Source organism: Cottoperca gobio, chromosome 5 (assembly GCF_900634415.1).
Source record: "Cottoperca gobio chromosome 5, fCotGob3.1, whole genome shotgun sequence".
Classification (NCBI taxonomy): Eukaryota; Metazoa; Chordata; class Actinopteri; order Perciformes; family Bovichtidae; genus Cottoperca; species Cottoperca gobio.
In genome coordinates, this window is record NC_041359.1 from 13,055,317 (window position 1) to 13,076,619 (window position 21,303).

At 39.2% G+C, this 21,303-nt stretch overlaps 1 protein-coding gene across 1 annotated transcript in view; it reads left to right on the forward strand.

Annotated features, from left to right (window-relative positions):
* Positions 1 to 21,046, forward strand: part of iars1 (isoleucyl-tRNA synthetase 1) — a 54,246-nt gene extending 33,200 nt beyond the window's left edge. Inside the window, 17 exon segments of the mRNA XM_029431803.1 lie at positions 299 to 443; positions 1,487 to 1,607; positions 1,974 to 2,065; positions 2,518 to 2,595; positions 3,121 to 3,242; positions 4,986 to 5,088; positions 5,551 to 5,634; positions 8,890 to 9,064; positions 11,718 to 11,830; positions 14,111 to 14,206; positions 16,772 to 16,876; positions 16,878 to 16,949; positions 17,222 to 17,342; positions 17,527 to 17,652; positions 18,399 to 18,545; positions 19,045 to 19,197; positions 19,957 to 21,046. Of these exon segments, the coding sequence (XP_029287663.1) occupies positions 299 to 443; positions 1,487 to 1,607; positions 1,974 to 2,065; positions 2,518 to 2,595; positions 3,121 to 3,242; positions 4,986 to 5,088; positions 5,551 to 5,634; positions 8,890 to 9,064; positions 11,718 to 11,830; positions 14,111 to 14,206; positions 16,772 to 16,876; positions 16,878 to 16,949; positions 17,222 to 17,342; positions 17,527 to 17,652; positions 18,399 to 18,545; positions 19,045 to 19,197; positions 19,957 to 20,039 (1,936 nt within the window). The 3' untranslated portion in view covers positions 20,040 to 21,046.
* The last annotated feature ends 257 nt before the right edge of the window (positions 21,047 to 21,303 follow it).

Sequence of the window (21,303 nt, forward strand, 5' to 3'; positions counted from 1 at the left end):
TCCCCGTGTAGTTTCCCAGTTGGGAACTCCTTTCTCCGATTATTCCGACACCGCATGAATGCAGCACAAATGCCTATTTTGCAGTGTTAATGAAAGAGAAACAAAAAAACGTGTACCCGTTCTCAACACGTACTTAAGTTGTATAGGTTCACTTACACACTCATACACATCTACAGTATGGGCACATTTAAGTTATTCCCTTTATATATACAGTCTATGATTATTACCTGTGTACACACTCAGTCATAATCAATATTGCCTCCCTCACCAACAACTCCTTCACTGTCCCTCTTTGTAGATTGTACCTCATCAACTCTCCTGTAGTGAGAGCAGAGAATCTGCGTTTCAAAGAGGAAGGTGTGCGAGACGTGTTGAAGGATGTCTTCCTGCCGTGGTATAATGCCTATCGCTTCCTGGTGCAGAACGTACAGCGGTTACAGAAGGTAATGTACAGAATAAAAAGGTCTCCCACATGTTCCTTTAGCTATCCCAGGTATAAAAAGCACAGCACTTATAATACAGCAGATTTGTACTATTATCAACCAATGTATTATTAGGTAATCATTGGTACAAAAAGAAAATGACTTGTTGTTAGTGCCATGAAATGAAGTCGTAATAGCTGCAGTAATGTCTTTCCCTAATGTACCTATGTAATTGGTCAACTGATGGCTGGGTATTTGGGTCTATATTGGAAATGAAATCAGAAGCAGAAAAAAAACGCATCGTCTCTCCTCTGCACATTAAAAAATATCCTGTGAGAGCAATTTAAAAAGTAAGAAGTAAGAAAAGTAAGAACGTTGCATTAGCAGGTTGATTCTCCACAAAGGGTTCAGACACTGTACAGCTGCCAACCTGTTGAAAAGTAATACAGCACATTTAAACTGATCAATGTTGCCACATACAGACCAAACAAAGTAACATCTGCTGCAGTTTGAGCTACATGCACCACCTGCAGGCAATCAGTGTTACATCTGGAGTTCAAATTCAACTTATGGCTGTAAAATGCCAAATGTTGGCACGTACGGGGACATGCAGTTTGATTCCTCCCCAAAGTACTTCCAAAAATAATAAACAGCAGATATTAGTTTTTGAAGATTGTATAAATGAATACAATGTATTACCCTTTCTAAATGTTTATGACCAGCGTTAACATCACACAAGGAAGCCTATGTAATAATTGTCCGGCGAAGCAGTCACCTATTACATAACTAAATCAATAACAGATATGTAAGAGTTCAATAATAACGTATAGCAAACAATATTACCCACCCATACACTGACAGCAACTTTAAACATAGGAAAAACGGTAGTTATAACATTTGCCAGGAGGTGGCACGTATAAAAAGAGCTGCAGAACTTTCCTTGGTCCAAGTTACCAAAAATGTTATTGTGTTTTAATGACGTTGTGTGTGTGTGTGTGTGTGTGTGTGTGTGTGTGTGTGTGTGTGTGTGTGTGTGTGTGTGTGTGTGTGTGTGTGTGTGTCAGGAGGATGAGATTCAGTTCCTGTACAATGAAAACACGGCAAAGCAGAGTAACAACATCATGGACAAATGGGTCCTGTCCTTCACACAGTCCCTCATCCAGTTCTTCAAAGCAGAGATGGAGGGTGAGACAGACATCCTGTCTGACTTTTTAGCTGTCATCACCATTCATATCTATACAACCAATGAGTTTATGATTAAATTGTTTATAGAGCACAACATTGTTCATAGATCTAGCGTCTTCAATTTGCTATCAAAGTGCACCAGACTAATGCATTTAACTTTAAAATGCACAAAGTTTTCCAAAAACAAATCCTTTATTTTTCATGCAATATACTGAATATTGCAGAAGAACAAATACTGCAATGTCATTATTTTCCCATTTCGTGCAGCCCTAAGAATTACTTAATATCTTACAATCCATACCATCTGGCAGCAGATTCCTGTCGTTTCTATATTCAGCGTAAATAAACTGCAGTTTCTTCTTGCAGCTTACCGCCTGTACACCGTCGTGCCTCGCCTGGTAAAGTTTGTGGACATGCTCACCAACTGGTATGTGAGGACCAACAGACGCCGACTGAAGGTGAGAATACAGCTCTAAATCAGTGCTTGTTCAGAGTTAATGTTATTATGTAACGCGTATGCAAGTATAATTATACATAAGCGTGTCAATTCAGATTAAGCTTCTTTACAGTTTATGTCCTGTATCTTTCTTTATCATTGTTGTTTTGTTAAGCACATACATTATTCATTTGGTTATTGGGAATAGTGATATAAGCTACCACTAAGCCGCTTCATCATAGCCTCCATCTGCGGACACTTTATAGCAATCAGTGTGTGGCCCTTCTAGTCAACATTTGGTCGAATTGAATTGGGGATACATGCGCTGATGCGTGCTTAGGCACTTTTATCTTTTCATTGTTCCAAGGGGACTGACTGACTGACTGTGTGTGTGTGTGTGTGTGTGTGTGTGTGTGTGTGTGTGTGTGTGTGTGTGTGTGTGTGTGTGTGTGTGTGTGTGTGTGAACTTTGCAGGGAGAGAGTGGCACTGAGGACTGCCTGTGGGCGCTGGAAACCCTCTTCAGTGTTCTGTTCTCCATGTGCAGGCTTATGGTGAGTCATACTGTTTCTGTGTGTGAGTGTGTGCAAGACCTAGAGAAAAAATTGTATGTTGGAAATTTCTTGTGGTGAGGTTCTGCTTTTGTGTATTCAAAACACAAAGAAATAATGCTGGTATGGAAGAGGTGTGTGTGCTTGCATGGCTATGAATTATGCATGAGCAGTAGGAGTTTTTATTTATAACACATTGAAGATGTTTGCATGTGAGGCGAGATGCACGCTAAGAGCCAGTTAGCCTAACCCAGATCAATACAGATCAGCTGTGAGCTAAGCCAATTAATTAGCTGTGGTTGAAATGGAAGAGAAGTGAACTTACACTGGCACAATTCTGTTTGAACTTTTGCTCCATTGAGAAAAAAAACTACAGTAAAAATGTGTTCTGCATGCTGATTTCACAGCTGCTTCTGACTTTTAGACCTTCATGTCAGACGATGTAAATTAACTACAGTACAGAGCATCTAATAATCTTTCTTCCCTTTTCTCTCATGTCTACTTACTTTCTTCCCTCCTTCCCCTCAGGCTCCCTTCACACCATTCATTACAGAGATGATGTACCAAAACCTGCGTCACCTCATCGACCCCGCCTCTGTCGAAGAGAAGGACAGCAGCAGCATACACTATCTCATGCTGCCCCAAGTCAGGTTAGAAAAATCTTTCAACAAAGCTCAAATTTTACGGACTGCGTCATGGCACTTATGTTAAAGAGGAAAAATGGCAAAAGTGCCCTGAGAATTGTCGCTATCCATATTTGCTAAAATTGGCTGATGCGATTGTGATGGTCCAGGGCGGTATATCCACTGCTGATCTACAGTCTAATCAGTTTCAGCCAGAGTGCGCGGCCTTACTTTACCCCAATCGTATCACACTCTGAACTCCTCAGAGTGGAAGCTTTTGAAGCTCGAGAGCCCACACTAGTTTCTAGATAACCGTCGGGCTTCACGGCAGCGATTCTCTTTGTGTCCGAACTATTTCTTCTTTTCATTTTTGCCGCTTCCTCGTCCTCATTTTTAATATTTATTAATATAATTGGGAATATTTATGTTATTGATTGATTGGTTCTGTAGATAAATATTTAATTTTCAGTAGTTTTTGAGCAGATTTTCTCTTCATATGTCAAATACAAGGCTCTTTGTTTCTGGGAGATAAACGTTGACCGCTGACGATGCATTTTCCACAGCAATACAAAGTTAGTTTGTTATGGAGAAAGACAGTGTAATCGTTGTGCATATCTTTTCTCAAGTTCACTGCTATTTTCCCCCAAAACAGCTTAACTCTATTTTTATTTTTAGGGTAAAACTGTAAAGCCGTCTTTAGAGTGTGATGAGATATGTAGAGAAGAGTTTGAGTAACACCCACACAGAACTGCACAAGGCCTGTCTTTGATTGTCAGCCGTGCAAATGGATGTTGCTCACAAAATATGATTCACTTCAATTACTTCAGTAAAATGTGTGCCTTGGTGGCTGATCAGTTTTCTGTAATGCCTGGGAGGAATTTCTAATTGCCCAAACTTAATTGCATCATCTTTAACTACAACAAAAGTTCTGACATGATTAAATATCCATTTGATTTAGCGTAAGGAAAATAGTGTATGTAATGGTTCGTATAATCTCCCCTGTCACTTTGGCAGCACTCAGTTCTGCTGCTTTATTAGCCGCTTGTCCTTCCTGCTGTCAAATGGGACTACTTCACCCCCCTCCCAAAGGTCAGCCACCAATCAGGCGGTGGGAAGAGCTGCTCCTCAATCAGCTCATTAAATGATTGGCTGTCCCTGGAGTCCTCTCCTCTCTCATTTAACTGCTCTGTTGTGTGCACACAGAGAGAAGCAGACTGCTGGAGTAAATGAAAAAGCATTGTGCACGTACACACACTCACAGTCTGTGTTCCTGCAGACAGTTAGTGCTAATATCGCTATTATGCATGATTATCAGTGGCTGTGCAGCTCTAATTTGGATTCAGAGGTGGAAGTCTCGATGTACCCTATTAGTGGATGCTCCCGAGTTAAACTCTGGCGCTGGTGGTTCTGAACTCTGTCTTTATTTAGATGAACCTTGTCACCTTCTATTATACATTTTCCTCAATAGAATAGCAATTTGAATTTCTAAACCACTGATAAACCGTAATATGACGTCCGCTGACTGTGAGTTATGAGAGTACAGAATGATTCTCAAAAGATGTTGAGTTGTTATGAAAGAGGTTCCTCTCATCCTCCTTCATCCACTCATTATAAGAAGGCAGTTATAAAGTTTGAGAGAAAAACGTTCTCTCTTGTGTAACCCAAACTGCAGAGTTAAGAGGATATTCAAACGCTCATACCATAGCATTGTAACGCTACTTATAATGTACGCATACTTAGATTTTCTCTATTCTTGTTTCTACTCTTCAGGGAGAGTGTGATTGACAAGCGCATTGAGAGTGCCGTCTGTCAGATGCAGTCTGTGATTGAACTGGGCCGAGTGATCCGAGACAGGAAGACCCTGCCCGTTAAGGTGAATCATCAACCTTACTCAATCCATTCATGCTCTGCAGTTTAAGAGGTACAGTGAATTAAAACTCTTGGAAACATCCGATATGCCGTCTGATATTGTGGATTACTGCTGACAATGTCGGCCGATCAAGTAACAAGAGATTGCAGCGCAGGAGTCCCAAAGACATGTTCGTGCTTCTTGGTGGATAAACGGTAAAGAGACGTTTATTTCATTACTGTAAAATATGCAGTACATTACTTGTTCAGTTCTTTTAAAAGATCCCTATGTTTACATTAAATATGCATGTAGAAGAAGAAAAAAAGGTCTGTGAATATAATCTTATCTGTACTGTGCCAGGAAGTCCTAAAGCTCTCCCAAATACTTCCAAGTGTCTGGTTTTGTCGTGTTGATTTACGACAACCCTATTTCTGTGTCTTCGGTGCTGGAACTATTGACCCACTGTAATGTTGGTGTGTATTTCAGTACCCATTAAAGGAGGTGGTGGTAATTCACCAGGACCCAGAGGCTCTGAAAGACATCCAGTCCCTGCAGAAATACATCCTGGAAGTAAGTAAACCAACAACATCCATTGTTATGTATATTGTGTGATACTTTATCTGGCCTTAAAGTCGTCTTGGTACTACAGTGTTATTTTACCTGTGCTATGCTTCAAGGCAAGGGGTGCATCTTCTTCTCATCTTTCCTTTAAGTGTTTTTATTTGTGTCTGTTTACTGTGCTTTGATCAGTGCTATTACATTTCAAAGTTAAAAAGAAACCTCCTAGAACCTCGCTGACATTCCAAAGCCAGTGTACTTGACAGAGGGGATGTACAACAGAGGGAGCACATCTTCACACGCCGTTTGTATCTTCAGCTGTAATTGAAATGTCTGTGCTTGGTTTAATTTAAAAGGAGGGTGGGGAGGAGGAGCAGATGCCTTGGGAAATTATCTCACATTTGATCTACCCCAACTGCCACACATGCAAACCTTTTTTTTCTCTCCAGCACATGGAAACATTGTATTACTGTAAATGTGTCACGCAGCTTTTCTAGCTCTCTTTTCACCTATAGAGCTTGAAACTTTACTCTGCTGACTTTGTCATTTTAACTTTCCAGGTAATGTTTTTTTGCCATTTAGACATCATAACATCATCAGTTTATAGTTATGCACCGGAAAGTGCAGTTTAATTACAAACGTGTGTCTGGTCCATGCAGGTGCTGTCCAAGAGACTGGATAAATACCTACTCTGTAGACACACTAATTGTTATAGCCTTTCAGTGCAGGAAGCCTTTAAACATTAGACATGATCTTTGGCTTTGGATTTTCAACCAACAAAGCTAAAGAAGTCAATGCTGCTCCACATCTGACTCCGATAACCCCACCACTCTCTTAATAAGGCCCTGTCACACATATCCGTATGAGAGAAACGTGTGCCGGTGCATACGAAAATTTGTCAGAGTCCAAATGCGTCCAACTTTTCATCGGATCGGATCGGAAAAGTGAACATATACAGATACGCATGTCTAACCTATTGATAGAATATCACTTAATTATACAAAATGTATCAGACGAATGCCCAACGAATGCATAAGATATACAAAAATATGGCGTATACAAAATATCGGCAACACGCTGGTTTACGTAGATATAAGTTGGACGTATTTGGACTCATTTTGAGCTCATTTTCATATACGCCGGCATGTTTCTACCATACGGAACTGTGTGACAGGGCCGTATGTCTGCCGTGTTCGGCGTTATCGTCGGCGTCCTTCAAACGATCACAATTTATCCTTAATTTATATCAACCTATTGCCGATATTTCGTATGCTACTTTTGTTCCCGCTGTACGTGAGCTCTTACTAGGTCCCAAGCAGAGAAATTACCAATGCATCTTAGATGGGAAATTGATTGCGGCTCTTGTTCCCATATATTCCTGACCATGAAAATTGACAAAACATATAGAGATTAAGGATTAGGTGGGAAAAGTGCTTCTGGTGCGACCTTCTGTTAGATCCTGCAAGATTAATCTTAGTTGGAGCCACTTCTTATCTCTCACTCGGTTTCATTTCTGGTGAGGAAAACCTTTAACCTTGCTGGCTTCTAGCTTCCCTCCAGTAAACAAGGTTTATTTGATCAGAGTTAAGAGAAGTTTAAGGTCCTGCTGTCGAGGGAAGAACCTTCAAACTCTCTTACTGTCCATGTAGTTTCAATTTGAGCATTTGAAAGTTAGGTAGAATAAGTCTGGATTCACCTTTGTTATCATCTATAATATTACTATTTGACTGATTAACATTCCTTGTCATTCATTGTAATTTATTTTACCACTACTTAAATGTGCCACGACTGGGCATCTAGTGTTGTTGTCCACTGGCTCACTGACTGGTTGATTTCATGGCTGACTTGCTCTCTGAGTGAATTACATTTTTTGATTGTCCATTTGCAGCACATGTCTGGAGCAATTACAGTTTTTAATTTGACTCCAACAGGATGTAACAAAGTGATTAGGCAAGCTTAAGTTGAATAGAGAAGCAGATACCATTGGTATTTTTTCATGTGTTTGACCACTTTAGTGGCCAGTGCTGAAGTCTTCAAAAAATTGCAATTGGGCATTTCATACCCAGCAGCGGTAGATCCTGAATGCTGCTTATAACATTTTATTGTCTATATATCTTAAAGCAAAACATGAATTAAACACATTCTCTCAACATTCAGAGGGAGGAAAAGTACAATAGGCAAAAAAAAATGGGATTCGCTGTTGATGGTCAATGGCCATTTTAATTTTAGCTTTGGTCAGCTTTTCTTTGACGACTCCACTGTCAGCTAAACATGTTCAGTGGAAATATCCAATGAATGGCTGTTGTATTTGACAGCAGCCTGAATATATTGTAATGCACCAACAACACACACACACACACACACACACACACACACACACACACACACACACACACACACACACACACACACACACACACACACACACATTGACAGACTTTTGCATTGATTCAATCCTATTTTTACTCACCAAGCTCAGCTCAAAACAAAAATTCCAGCTACTGTTTTCAACCCCACACTGCCCTTAAGTTGCTTACTTAACCCACTACAGCAGCTTATCTGTGCTCTCTGTCAGCAAGTCAACTAAGCTAAAACTCAGTCTCACTTTTCAGTGTGATTGAAAGAAGCTGTGCATGGCCGGCCAGGGTGTCAGTACGGCTAAATTTAGTATCTCTGTAGCTTCACCAGATGTGAACGGATCACAGATTTCTATCTCCATTTAGATTGAAGAATGAAACGTACTGTAGGGAAAGGCAGAAGTATCGACTGAATAGGAGGAACGGCTTACTGACTGACTTACTGCTTGATTTCATGGATTGAATGACTCTGTAATCAATTATTGATTTGCTCTTTACAGTACATGCCCGGGGTCTTTTAAGTTTTGATCTCTTATGTTAAATTGTGTTTAGTATAGTTTGAAATGTAGTTTTCTACTAGGTTTAGTTTAAGTTTGTTTTGAATGCACATTTGCAGTTTAATAAATGCAAATAGTGTCTTACATTTACTGGTTCATCAGCCTCTAATGAAAAACACAGCGTCTCAAAAGTCATTTTTATGCATAATTTAGTTTCACTTTTATTAGTTTTGCCATGCACATTGCAATTTCAGTTAAGTTTATTTGTTTCCATTTTTGTATTCATTTTTATGATTGTTTTTATCAACAGTAATAACCCTGGTAACTGGTACTCATCAGTATACACAGGATATTAACACAGGAAGACTTTACCTTTTCTAACACATTGTTGTGTCTTTTTTATCTTCCTCCAGGAGCTTAATGTGCGACAATTGACACTGTCAACAGACAAGGACAAGTACGGTATCCGTCTGAGAGCCGAGCCAGACCACATGGTGCTGGGCAAGAGACTGAAGGGCGCCTTCAAAGCTATCACTGCTTCTATCAAGGAGCTCAACAACGAACAGCTAGAGATCTTCCAGAAGACAGGTGTGTGTGTGTGTGTGTGTGTGTGTGTGTGTGTGTGTGTGTGTGTGTGTGTGTGTGTGTGTGTGTGCAAAGAAAAAGGCACACTGTTGTGAACTCATAACTTAATATTCACACTTTGGGGGGGGGGTGCAAAGGAAAAAGCACTGTGCTATCAGCAGCCTAATGTAATTTACTAGTTTGCATTTACACATGACAAAGGTTCACATATTGTCTCTGCAATTTACATCCCAGAAAATGTTTTTGTATATTCATTTTTCACCAAGTACTTACATGCTCTATACAAGTGACCACACAAACCAAAGCATTTATTAGTAGGCAGTGATTTAGTTTACCAAATAATGAATTAGTGAAGAGTAGTATTTTATTTATACCACCAAAACGTCTACGATGAATCCTTGCATTGAAGTCTGTTACAGACATACGGCCAGTTTATCCTCAGAATGCAAACCCTAACCCTTCTGAAACTATAATCAGAGCTCGAGTACGGATCAAAGCAGTGCAAGGTATCTTGTCTCTCCAATTATTGAGAGACGAGGAGAGCCCCCAGAGTCTCTGGGGAAGGAAGCAGTGGAGGTCAGCTGGGCTGTGGGAACTTAACATTTCCAATCACTTGGATGTTTGAAGTCTAGCCAATTGGAAGGAAAGAAGAAGGATGAGCGATGGAAGGAAAGGCATAGATGTGGTAGAGGACGGTGGAGAGAGGAAAACACACAGATGAAAATGTGTAAAGTGAAACCAAGTAGCGTTTCTCTGACTTGTGATCACAAACAATATGGGTTGTTTGAATTTACAAAACCTGCTTTTAAGATGCCAAACTGCATCACCTATCTTTGATTAAAGGAATAGTTCAACACAGTGTGAAGCTGCAGCTAGCAGGCAGTTATATTATCTTAGCACAAAGCCTGGAAGCAAGGGGAAACTGCGAGCCCAGGGTAACAAAATCAGAACAGATGGCGTATCTGTTAACTGATCAGTTAGTGGAAGATACACCACTGTCTCTGAAATAAGCTATCCATGGAAAAGCTAACAGCTCACACTAAGTCCACTTTTAACCTCTTGAGCAATTTCTGGTTGAGCAACTGTGACTCAAACAAAACCTTTTAGACTAGAAGGGGGCAATTTGTCTAGAAACTGATTGTGTGTTCATGGCCATTGGTTGTGATGCCCATTATTCGTTACCTGAACCTTTTGATCCCATCAGTTTGACGGGGCAGGAGAAAAGAGGTTAAGAAAGAAGGTGGAAAAGAGCAGAGAAGCAGGGAGGGACACAGGAAATCAAAGCATAGAAATCTAAGATTAGAGAGAAAGGGAGTGACTGTTGCCCCCAGCCTCAGGGTGTGGAGAAGTGAAGAGGAGAGGAGGAAACGGTCACAGCTTTTCGTCAGAACGCAGACGTGAGTAATTGCTGCCAGAGATATAAACCTGACTACAATGGGTTTGCTGTATTGTTTAAAAGCTCAGATCTCGTGTGGATGCGGCCAGGAAGACTGCAATGCAAGCAAATACTTCTCCGAACTACTTTGAAAAGGCTTGGCCTGCCTGCAGTTAGGAGATTCAGTGTAATTGGAACCATTTCTAGTCCTTCTAAAGAGACGAACACCAAAATAAAGACTCATTTCAAACAATCAGTTGGCAATTTATTCCAATGTAATTAGGAGAATAGTGCAGCACTAAATAGTTTATCATCACATTTGCATTAAAGTCTGTTGTCAGCATTGATTTAATTATAATGGGCATCAATATAAATCATTCTCAAATACATCAACGCTTTTTCTTCCTCTCAGATTAGACTGGTGGTGTTTTAGGTTTTCACAGGGAAACGTGAAAATCAGTGTTATACTTGTCAAGTTGGATTATTGTGTTATTTTTATCTAGTTTAATTATTAGGTAGAGATGTGAGTCGGGCTGCTACTAAAGATTATTTACCATATCGATTAATCTGCCAATTATTTTCTAGATTAATTGTTTGGTCTATAAAATGGCAGAACATTTCCAAAATGTACAACCCCAATCGTCTTGTTTTGTTGGTCCAAAACCCAAAGATACTCACTTTGATATGATATAAAAATAGTATAGATAGAAATCTCCATATTTCAGAGACTGAAAACTGCTTTTTCTGCCATGTTTGCATGAAACATTACTTTAACGATTAATTGATTATCAAAATCGTTGGCAATTATTTTTCTATCTGTCTACTCATCAATAAGTCGACTTATTGTTTCAGCTCTAGATGTGTGTGATCTGACAAAAAGATTTACACTCCCAAACATATTATTATTATTATTATTATTATCATTGTCACTCGACAATGAACATGAACATTTGTCATGATTGTGATTGTTTCCAAGAATATATCAACCCAAGAGGAAAATCTTAATACTTGTGGTGGAAAATGTTTTTAACGTTTATTAAGTATGGGTCGTCTCATTTTCTCATGCCCCCTGGTGAGTTCTGTATGGGCTGCATAATTTATGGTCGTTACACAGTACGGTTCCATGGTGTTTAATTGTGCATGAGCTGCAAATATGCGTACACTGTTTTTCTATCAATTGATGAATGTTATTGTTTGTTGCCAGATCACAGCGTTTATTTTTAGGTTCAGTACCGCACCTGTGGTTCTTAACATTTTCATATTGTTGCGTTTCATTTTAAGGATCCATCAAGGTGGACGGCCATGACCTTCATGAGGAGGACCTGAGGCTCATGTACACCTTCGACCAGAGCTCTGGCTCCGCAGCACAGTATGAAGCACACTCTGATACACAGGTATGCTTGAAATTTAAACCCAATCATTTTTGCATTAGATACCTTTTGCATGGAAATGTATCAAAAAAACATTTAATTCTTGATTTTCTGTGGACAGACGTAGCTTCCCTGTGTATGGAAGAAAGTGTTTGCAAGACAATATGGGACTCCTGCTGACGGGACTGCTTTCAGGTAGCCTAAACATAGATGGGCTAGATGGATATCAAAAATATGATTTTATTTAAATACCTGGATCTAATTTAATGTTAACTCTGTTCAACAGCTCAAGTTTGTTCAGAAAATTCAGAAAAATATAGTTTTAACAAGAAATGAGTTGTCTTTAATATGCATTTAACTGCCAATTGTTTAAGAAACTATAAAAACACCCTCTCATTTAAGCAATAATTCATCATTTTGCATATCCGCTTTCTTGCTGAGAGTTGGATGAGAAGATTTATTCCACTGTTATATCTGTACGGGAAACAAGACGCTAACTCTAGCAGCCTGTTCGCTCACTGTGGCACATTTCTTTCACTTTACTTAAAGCAAACAATATCCACTTATAGTGACTTATAACTAGCTTGTGATGCATTATATCTGCCCTAACCTCCAGGAATTTTACATAATACATTATACAATATTATAATTTATTAATGGGATTTATAATCATGATCATTGGGAGAAGGAAGTATAAAATGCGTTATATTGTTTTGTGACTTTGATATAAAGCAAAGTGCTTATAAATATAATTATACAGTGCAATCAGCAAATGATAACGCATTATAAGTGTGTTTATAATATATTGTTGACATGGGCGTCATAGAAAGTGATTACGGATCGTATCTCGCATATTACTTACATTTTACTTAATGTGATAGACCATGTATGTGCTTGTATTACAAATAAGGTTATGAATATTTTGCAAGTCACATGGTAACACACATGAAAAGGTATAGAAATCCACACACATTCAGTACACAGCCCTCTCTCCGTACTGCTATATTACTATTGTATAGATTGAGCTGCAAAGTGTAATGTAACCTGATCTGCTGCTCCTGCACCACGCCGCCATATACTGTAAATGCATTTATATGTCTTTACTGTGAGTGTGATGTATGAAATAATTTCACGGCTAAGTGGAAACCAGCATATATGCGTTTCCCACAGGCCCTCTCTAATCAGTGCTCCTCCAACCGTATACACACCACACGGCTGCACCTTAATACCAGTTTACTGAGCTGGCTTTTTAATTCTCTCTGTTAGTCGCTCGCTCGCACCGACTCTCCAGCTCCCATCTGTCTGCCTCTCTGTTCTTTCTCTCTGATTCTTTTTCTGTTTGCTTTTTGTGTACTTTTCTTTGTCATCTCTGTCCCTCCTTCTTCCCATGGTAAAGTGTCTGGGGCTGGCAGCAGCTCGGCCTAACAGAACATGACACTCATTTTGCTTTAGTGACTCTAAGACGCCACTATTGACATTATTGCTGCTTGGTTTGTGTTTATTTTAAAACTTATAAGGCGTATTTATTTAATGGAAGTTGCTCTCTGGACTTCCTGTCTTTTCCAATGTATAGCTTGTAGCATGGGACTAAAGGGGTCTGCTCCCTCAGTGGCTTCAGTAAACTCTCAGGTCTTCATGTCTTGTGAAATTCTGTCACACTCTGTTACTATTCTGTCAAATGCAGATTGCAGTAAATGTGAGGTGAACGTGTTTAATGTACAACCTGTCAAAATTAAAGCGCTGTAACTGCAACATATTCAATTCATGCCTTCACTTCCTCAGTACAGGTAGGAAGTCAACAAGCTTTTTCATATGTAGGTTGCTACTGTACAAACTTAGTTGAAAATAAGAAAAGATTTTAAAACCACTTCAAAATAAATTATGGAGTAGAATTCTTTTTAATTTTTTCATAAAATATACCTCAGTATTCTTTATTTCTCTTTGCCCAAATATTTAAACTTCATGTCCTGATGACAGGTTAATATTTGTGCTCAAATACATTCTGAATCATCCTGGTTTGCCCCCACTTAATTGTGGGAACCCTATTTAGATAAGTATTTATTTTTGTTTTGTCTAATGATAGCTAGTGATTAATCGTCAGGATTCAGGATATTTGATATTTAAACATTTTATATCGAGGATAACTTGTCAACTTGTGTACTTGTGAATATGAGCTTATGAAAATGAAGTCAAGTAAATGTTAACCCCCCTTTCTGTTTATGGGGCAAGAATATCATATCAGTCTCTGGAAAAATAAGTTCTGTGATCAGTATGTAGCTGAAAAACTCTCCTGTTGTCCTTCAGGTCCTGGTGCTGCTGGATGTCTCCCCGGACCAGTCCATGGTGGATGAAGGCGTTGCCCGAGAGGTCATCAACCGCATTCAGAAACTACGCAAGAAGGTGGGGCAATTATTTCAGGAGCACTACTAGCTCTGGAAACATGACACATAACACACTACTAGTGAATTTTACAATCCAGTGTCTAATGAGGGAAATACGACGTATTAGAAACAGTCTGCCAACACATGTAATCAAGGGTGAGCCAAACATGCCACTGTTGAGGAGTTGTACTGGAACCATTCAAGCCTGTTGCCTTGTGAGTAATGTTTGGCAGGGGAAAGGAGTACAAGATGTATTTAGGACGATGACATGTTGGGACTAAGGAATTACACAACATTTTGTGTGATATTTTAAAGTATGACGACAACCTACTCCTGGAAGAGTCTTGTGACACGGCATGCTCTCTAGAATTAGAACAAAATTAGTATCTCCCGTTGACACTACTTTTTCAGGGGGTTTCCCTTGTTATGCATCCAAATCCTGACCGTATCCTCACCACACACACCTTCCTCCTCGTAGATTTTGAACAGTATAGTACAGTAATTCATCGGCCACAATTTAAATGAATCATTTAAATTATTCGTTAAGCAAAAAAAGTATCTTGTTTTACATCTCAAATGCGAGACTCCCGTCTCATTTCTATATATACATTAGACATTTTGGAAATGTGATGAAGAAAATGGGGAATAGATAAATATTCAAATGTGTACAAAGTTGAAAAATAAAAACAAGCTAGTGAAAGATAAATATGAGTATAGAATAAAATAAGTTTTATTTGATTGAAGTTAAAAGAAGAATTATATAATATAAAGCTTCATATAACTTTTCACACTCTTTTAATTATTATTATGATCATTTATTGATTTATTTAGTTATATTTTTGACTCGTCTCATTTACCACAATTTGTCAGTTTCGGGGCTCCGTACTGAACCATTGGTCGGACAAAAAAGTAAATTGATGACATCATGGACCTTTTCTACTCTTTAGTTACATTTTATAGATCAGACTAATAGTACATCCCAGTTTCTTAAAGTCCAAAGTGATGTCTTTTAAATGTTTTGTCAGTTCAAAACCCAAAGATATTCAGTTTAATATGATGTAAAACAGAGAAAAGCAAGACATCTCTATATTTGAGAGTCTGAAAACAGCATTTTCTGACATTTTAGCATGAAATATTAATCGATAATCAAAATAATTGGAGACTAATCGATTACTCAACTAATCGTTGCCGCTCTAGACTAAACTATTAAATGATTGAAATGAATGAATGAAAAATAATCGTTAGTTGCAGCCCTACAATGTAGACCAAGCATATAAACTTTGCTGTATTATTTTGTCACATTTCCCTCCCTTTGATTTGCTCCCCCCTTCCTCTTTATGTCCCATGCTAATTTTGTCAGCGCAGTTTTGAAATCTTTCCACTGCAGCGTCACAGTTAGAAGTTTCTCCATCATAAGGCAGGCTTAATGGAAGCTTAATTACAGTCTGGCCCCTTTCAGATTCTAATGTTGGAGCTTTGAAGTGGTCTTGGGAGTAAAGACGGATTAGCCAACAGCCCCTTGTTTTCACAAGCAACAAACAGTTTTTTCCGTCCCCCTATAGCAGTGGTGTGCACTGGCTCCCGGCCAGGCTAAATTCCTCCAGTTATTTCAAACTGAGATCTGTTAGGAATTTTCCACCCCGGGGATGGGAATTAATTTTTTAGCAATTCTCTGACATGTTTGGTAGTAGTTTGTGGGTGTGCATGTGTGTCTATCAGTGTTTGCGTGGGTATCTGTGTGTTAGCATAGGCGAGGTTGAGAAACAGAGATCAGCGTTTCCTTTTTGTTATTTAACCGTTCACAAACTCTATACCACACACACACACACACACACACACACACACACACGCACACATGCACACACACGCACTGTGGCCCCTTCAGGGTAGGGTCAGTACCTTGACTTGGCAGGAAAAGCCTATAAACCTTCCCCCATTGATTGACTGCTCCTCTGTATCTAGCTAGCGTTATTCCTCTGCCCTTGAGCCACGTACTGCAATGTGTGTGTGTGTGTGTGTGTGTGTGTATGTGTGTGTGCACGTCTGAACACTGCAGATTAGGATGAGATCAATGTGTTTGAATGTGTCAAGGTTAGAGGAAGCTGTCAGCACTCATTGCCAAAATAGACTGGCATTCATCCAATAAAAAATATCCCCTTGTTCCCTTCTGCCATATTTCTTCCTATGCTGTCTGTTTTCAGTTTCTTAATACCCACCCTCTCTTCTTTTGTCTGACCCTCCATTTCTTCTTTATCCCATCCCCCCTCACTTCTGTCTTTCAGTTAATTGTTTCTTCTGTATTTCATTTTCTTATAGAAGGAAACAAAAGCTTTGAGGAGAATTACTTGTTGCAACATGGTGATTCTTTGCATCCTAGACAATGATTTGTTTTAATTAGATAACAACTTTTTATACTATTGTGCGTTGTTGTTGGATGAGCTATTCAGGCAGTACTTTTAGCATATTTACTCAATTATGGTTCCCGGTGTCTTTTTGCTCTTTTTTGATACCTCTTTTTTTTTTTTTTTGGTATTTGTTTACATATTAAAATCAACTACCTGTGTCTAAATCCCTTGTCTCACAGGGTCATCTGGTGCCATCAGATGAAATAACTGTGTACTACGGCTGCCAGCCGGAGGGGGAGTACTTGGGCTCTGTGATCCAGGCTCACACCGACTTTATCCTGGCGAACCACCAAGGCTCCAATGTTGCCCTTCCCTGTCCCTAAAACTGCCAGCGTCATCATAGAAGAAAAGACTCAGGTATAAAAGGACACCTCAGGGCAAGCAGGATTATTGTTTTCTAACAGGCAGCTTGTCCAGCATGGTGGTGACAGATAGTGTGGGTTATCATACGTGTGAGAGATACTTTGGTGTGGAGTTGGTTGAGTTTTGGTTTTTTTATCTTTTAATGATGGTGTTTCCTATGTTACCACTCTCTGAATGTATTTGTTGTACATTCACAAAAAAAAACATTTTTTGTTTAAAGAACACAAAAAGTCAGTATGTCTTTGTCTATTTTTACTTTGTTGCAGCTTAAGGGCTCAGACTTGGAGTTAACCATAGTGAAGGGCTCTTCAGCCCCTCGGGCTCCTCTAAATGGACCAGCTTGCACCTATGTGAACGTCAGGGTGAAGGTCAACAACAAAGAACAAGGTAGCGCATGGGAAAGCCAAAAAAGTTTTTCCCAGGCAGAAAAGATCTAACAAGAATATGTATAACTGCATTTTGGAGAAAATTGAACGTGTGCCGATTGTTGAGATTCTCCTCGTCTCACCTGTAACTCCCTCTGTGAACTGTTGGGCTGTTAGTAATTCTGTCTGACTTGTTTCTTGTTCAGAGGGGGTAGTGCTGTTGGAGAACCCCAAAGGGGATAACAGACAAGACTTGAACCTGCTGAAGAAAGTGTGCAGCAGCATCTTTGGAATCAACAACACCCAGCTCAGATTCTTCAATGGCGGGACTGGTGAGACCTGGTTTTGGCCTCTCAGAAAAACATAAATGCAGCTAATCACTGTGATTGTAGAAACACCTGCCATCCTACAGCCACCTTGTTGCACCTTGAGCCCTAAAACTAGCAAAATATAGGTATTATAGAATAAATAATAGTATGAGTTAAGTACTTAAATGAAATAATTAAATAATTTAAAGCTTTAAACTTTTCCTTTTGTCATTTAATAAAAACAATAAATACAAAACATAATTTTTTATTGAATTTTAACACATTTCTTGGCACAAAATCATTTATCTATTTTTCCCACACAGTATTTGTATGGCTATATAATAATAATAATAATAATAATAATAAGGAAGTGCACGTGCATGTTTAGAGCACTGATTGGACCGTTTACCTGCACTGTGGCCTGCTAGCTTAACTGAAAACACTGTTAGCTAAACGCACTGCGCACCTGGTATTTCAGCTAGCGAAGTAACTGTCGCTAATTTGTTGTCATAATACTACACCAGCCAGTGCAGGTAATGTTAATCATCCAGATACTATACGGCACACTGGTGTAGCATCACTGAATACACTCTTGTAACAGTATGTAAAGCATTTTAGCGAGCAAGCTAACCACCATAGTTAGCTATCTAATGCTACTGTTTTTTTCAGTGTTTATTTTAGTTTGTTTGGCATTATGAGAAGGAAACGGAAATAAAATAAAATGTCTTTTTTTTTTACTAACTGATTGTGTGTTTGTGTGTTAATTACAGAGTTGACATGTAAAATGGACCTTCAGGCTTTGAGCGGTAAAACCTTGTCAGTGACTTCAGGCTCTTCCTCCCCCGGCCCTGCCCCCACCACCGACACCCTCCTCTGTCCTTACGTTAACCTGCTGCTTTGCAACGCACAACCAGCTGGTGAGACATTCACACACACACACACACACACACACACACACACACACACACACACACACACACACACACACACACACACACACACACACACACACACACACACACACACACACGAGTAAACCAGAATCTGTACAGTAGCTAGAAACTGCAGATGTCAGGTAAATGTGCTTGGTTATTTTCCACCACTGTGTGTTGTACTGTGTACTGAAGGAAATGTACTGTAATCCATCTTTATCCTTTAAGTCATTCCCACTCAAACCCTTTCACGTTGCCCCTCTGACCCTACATCTATCAATTGATCAGCCCGGCTCTTTCTCTCGCCTCTCTTGATCTATCATTCCTGCTCTGCGTCTCTTCCCTTTTCCCATGGCTTAGGCTTGATACCTTTCCAGGACTTGTGTGAACAAGCTTCACTAACAAGCCAATCATTTCTTAATTTGTAAAGGAAGTTAAATCTGTCTGGGTCACTTCTCTTCAACACTCTTCCTATCTCCTCCAGAGTGCCAGACAGGAGAGATGGGCACCCTCCTGCTGGTGAACCCAGTGGGCCAGAATGGGCTCAACTACTCTGGCCTGCTGTCTGAGGCTGCCAAGGTTTTCGGCCTCCGCAGCAGACGGCTCAAACTCTACCTGGACCAGGACCTCACCCAGGGTAAGATAATAATATGGTGGATGTCATATTAACTTTAGCATTAACGTAGAATACTTTTAAACTGATTTAAGGCAAATAATTCTGGGCGAGGGGAAAATCAGATTTATCGTTCTTGCCTTCATCCTTTAACACGTCACTGATAAGAAAAGTTTCAAGGGCAGGTTTGTTCTTATGCTTTAATCCCTGGCTAAAATATAAATGTGTACCTTTGTCAGCTGGCACCAACATATGATACGAGTTTAAAAAGTTTGTTAAAATCAGCTTAAGCAATCAAAACCAGGAGAGAGGAAGTTGCTAACACAGGTTTTACACAACATAAACATTTTAAAAAGTTTTCAGCTATAAGACTTACTTTACAAATTAGTGCCGACATGGCTTTAGATACTATAAATATATCTTTTACTTTATTTAGCCATCTTGCGTTTCAGTTCTGTGGCCTTCAACATAGGCTACAATTAAAGTGAATGAAATGCTTGAGGAAGGTCAGATGTCCTCTTATCCAAAGATGAACATCAGTGAGTAAGTGGCTACGATATGATGGCACAACTTGAATGCAATAAAGTTGTGCATTATTGATACAAAATGTACAGCACATTTCTTAAATTACTTTCTGGAGTTATTTTAATGATCTCATTTTCGGTCTTTGGAGGGTTTTTTAAAAGCTTTTTGTGATTGCCTAAATGTTTTTCCACACCTAATTTTAGCCACACATATAAACAAACAGACTTTGTAACTGTTTATTGCCTTTATGTTTTTCAGAGCTGCCAGCTGATTCATCAGTAAAATCTCTCGACACCAAAACTCTGTTTGTGAGAGTTCTTCCTACAACTGCCGAAGCATAAATCCAGAGAAGACATCTTTAGGATCACAGATTTCCTCAATTAAGTTTTTTACCAGTAAAATCCCACCAATAGCCCCTTTGATGCACAGTGGATTTATGTCATTTCTTTACATGCTTTTTTGGAAATCCTGATTCAAAGCAGGCTTGTCTTGTCTGTTAATCCAGGGAGTCACTATCACCTATGTCTTCAAATATCTTAAAATGACTTTAGGCACAAAATAAACGTGCCTAAAGAGGTTTTGATTGGTTTAAATGCATTCCAAGATGTGATGATAGCTCTTATTAATCATCGTATTTAGCAGTTTCTTTCCCTTCTACTGTTTTTAATTTGTCAACAATTATAAGTGACAGTTTTCTAAGAAAGCACAGTGTGTTGCTAGGCTATATTTATTCTGGACAGAGCAGAGATTTACATCATTTCTACACTAGAAAGTGGATGCACAAGAACAGAATAATTGTTCATACATAACAGCTGAATAGACCAGCTGGATGTAATGGTGGTCTTGGAAACTGGGAATCGTGTGATGGAAGGAAAACCCGACATCGAACGACCCACAAAGAAATGCCAAAGGTTCATTTACCTGAGATGTTATTCAGTCATGTTTCAGCATCTCTTCTTGGAAAACAAGATTCCAGGGAAGTGTCCAGCTGTCAATATTACCAGTGGAAGTTTTTGTCTTTATTAAGCTAATGATAAAAATTATGCAAGCTACTCCTCTACAAGGCTTTTTTGAGGTGAGCTAAGTCCAGGGTAATTATTGCTGTGAATCATAATCGAGAAACCAATTTGGCCTATTGTGCTCACACACAATTTAGAATTTAACAGATAAGACTGTTCTGTTCATTGCATTTGGAATACTTCTGACAAATTGAAAAGGCATTTAAAGGTGAAATGGATTTTCGGGCTGCTGTACCTTAAGGACAAAAGGATTCACTAATAAAAAGAGAAACAAATGGATAATGTACTATGTAAAGTGACAAGTGGAATAAATCAAAGGTGACTAAGAATCTACGTGTTTTTTCCTTTCTGCTCACTCAAACCTCGGTATGACAAGAAGAGACACATCATGTCTGTGACAGACGTAGCTGCAGATTTGCCTTTTGTTCATCTTGTTGCCCGAGACATTTTCACTGAGTCACGGTACTTTCTTTAACTGCGAGGGCAGGGAACAGATACAACAAAGGGGATTAAAAAGGCCTTCAGCAGTAAATTTATTCAAAATAATAGTTTGATAATTTGGTAAGTAAGCTTTTTCACTTTCGTT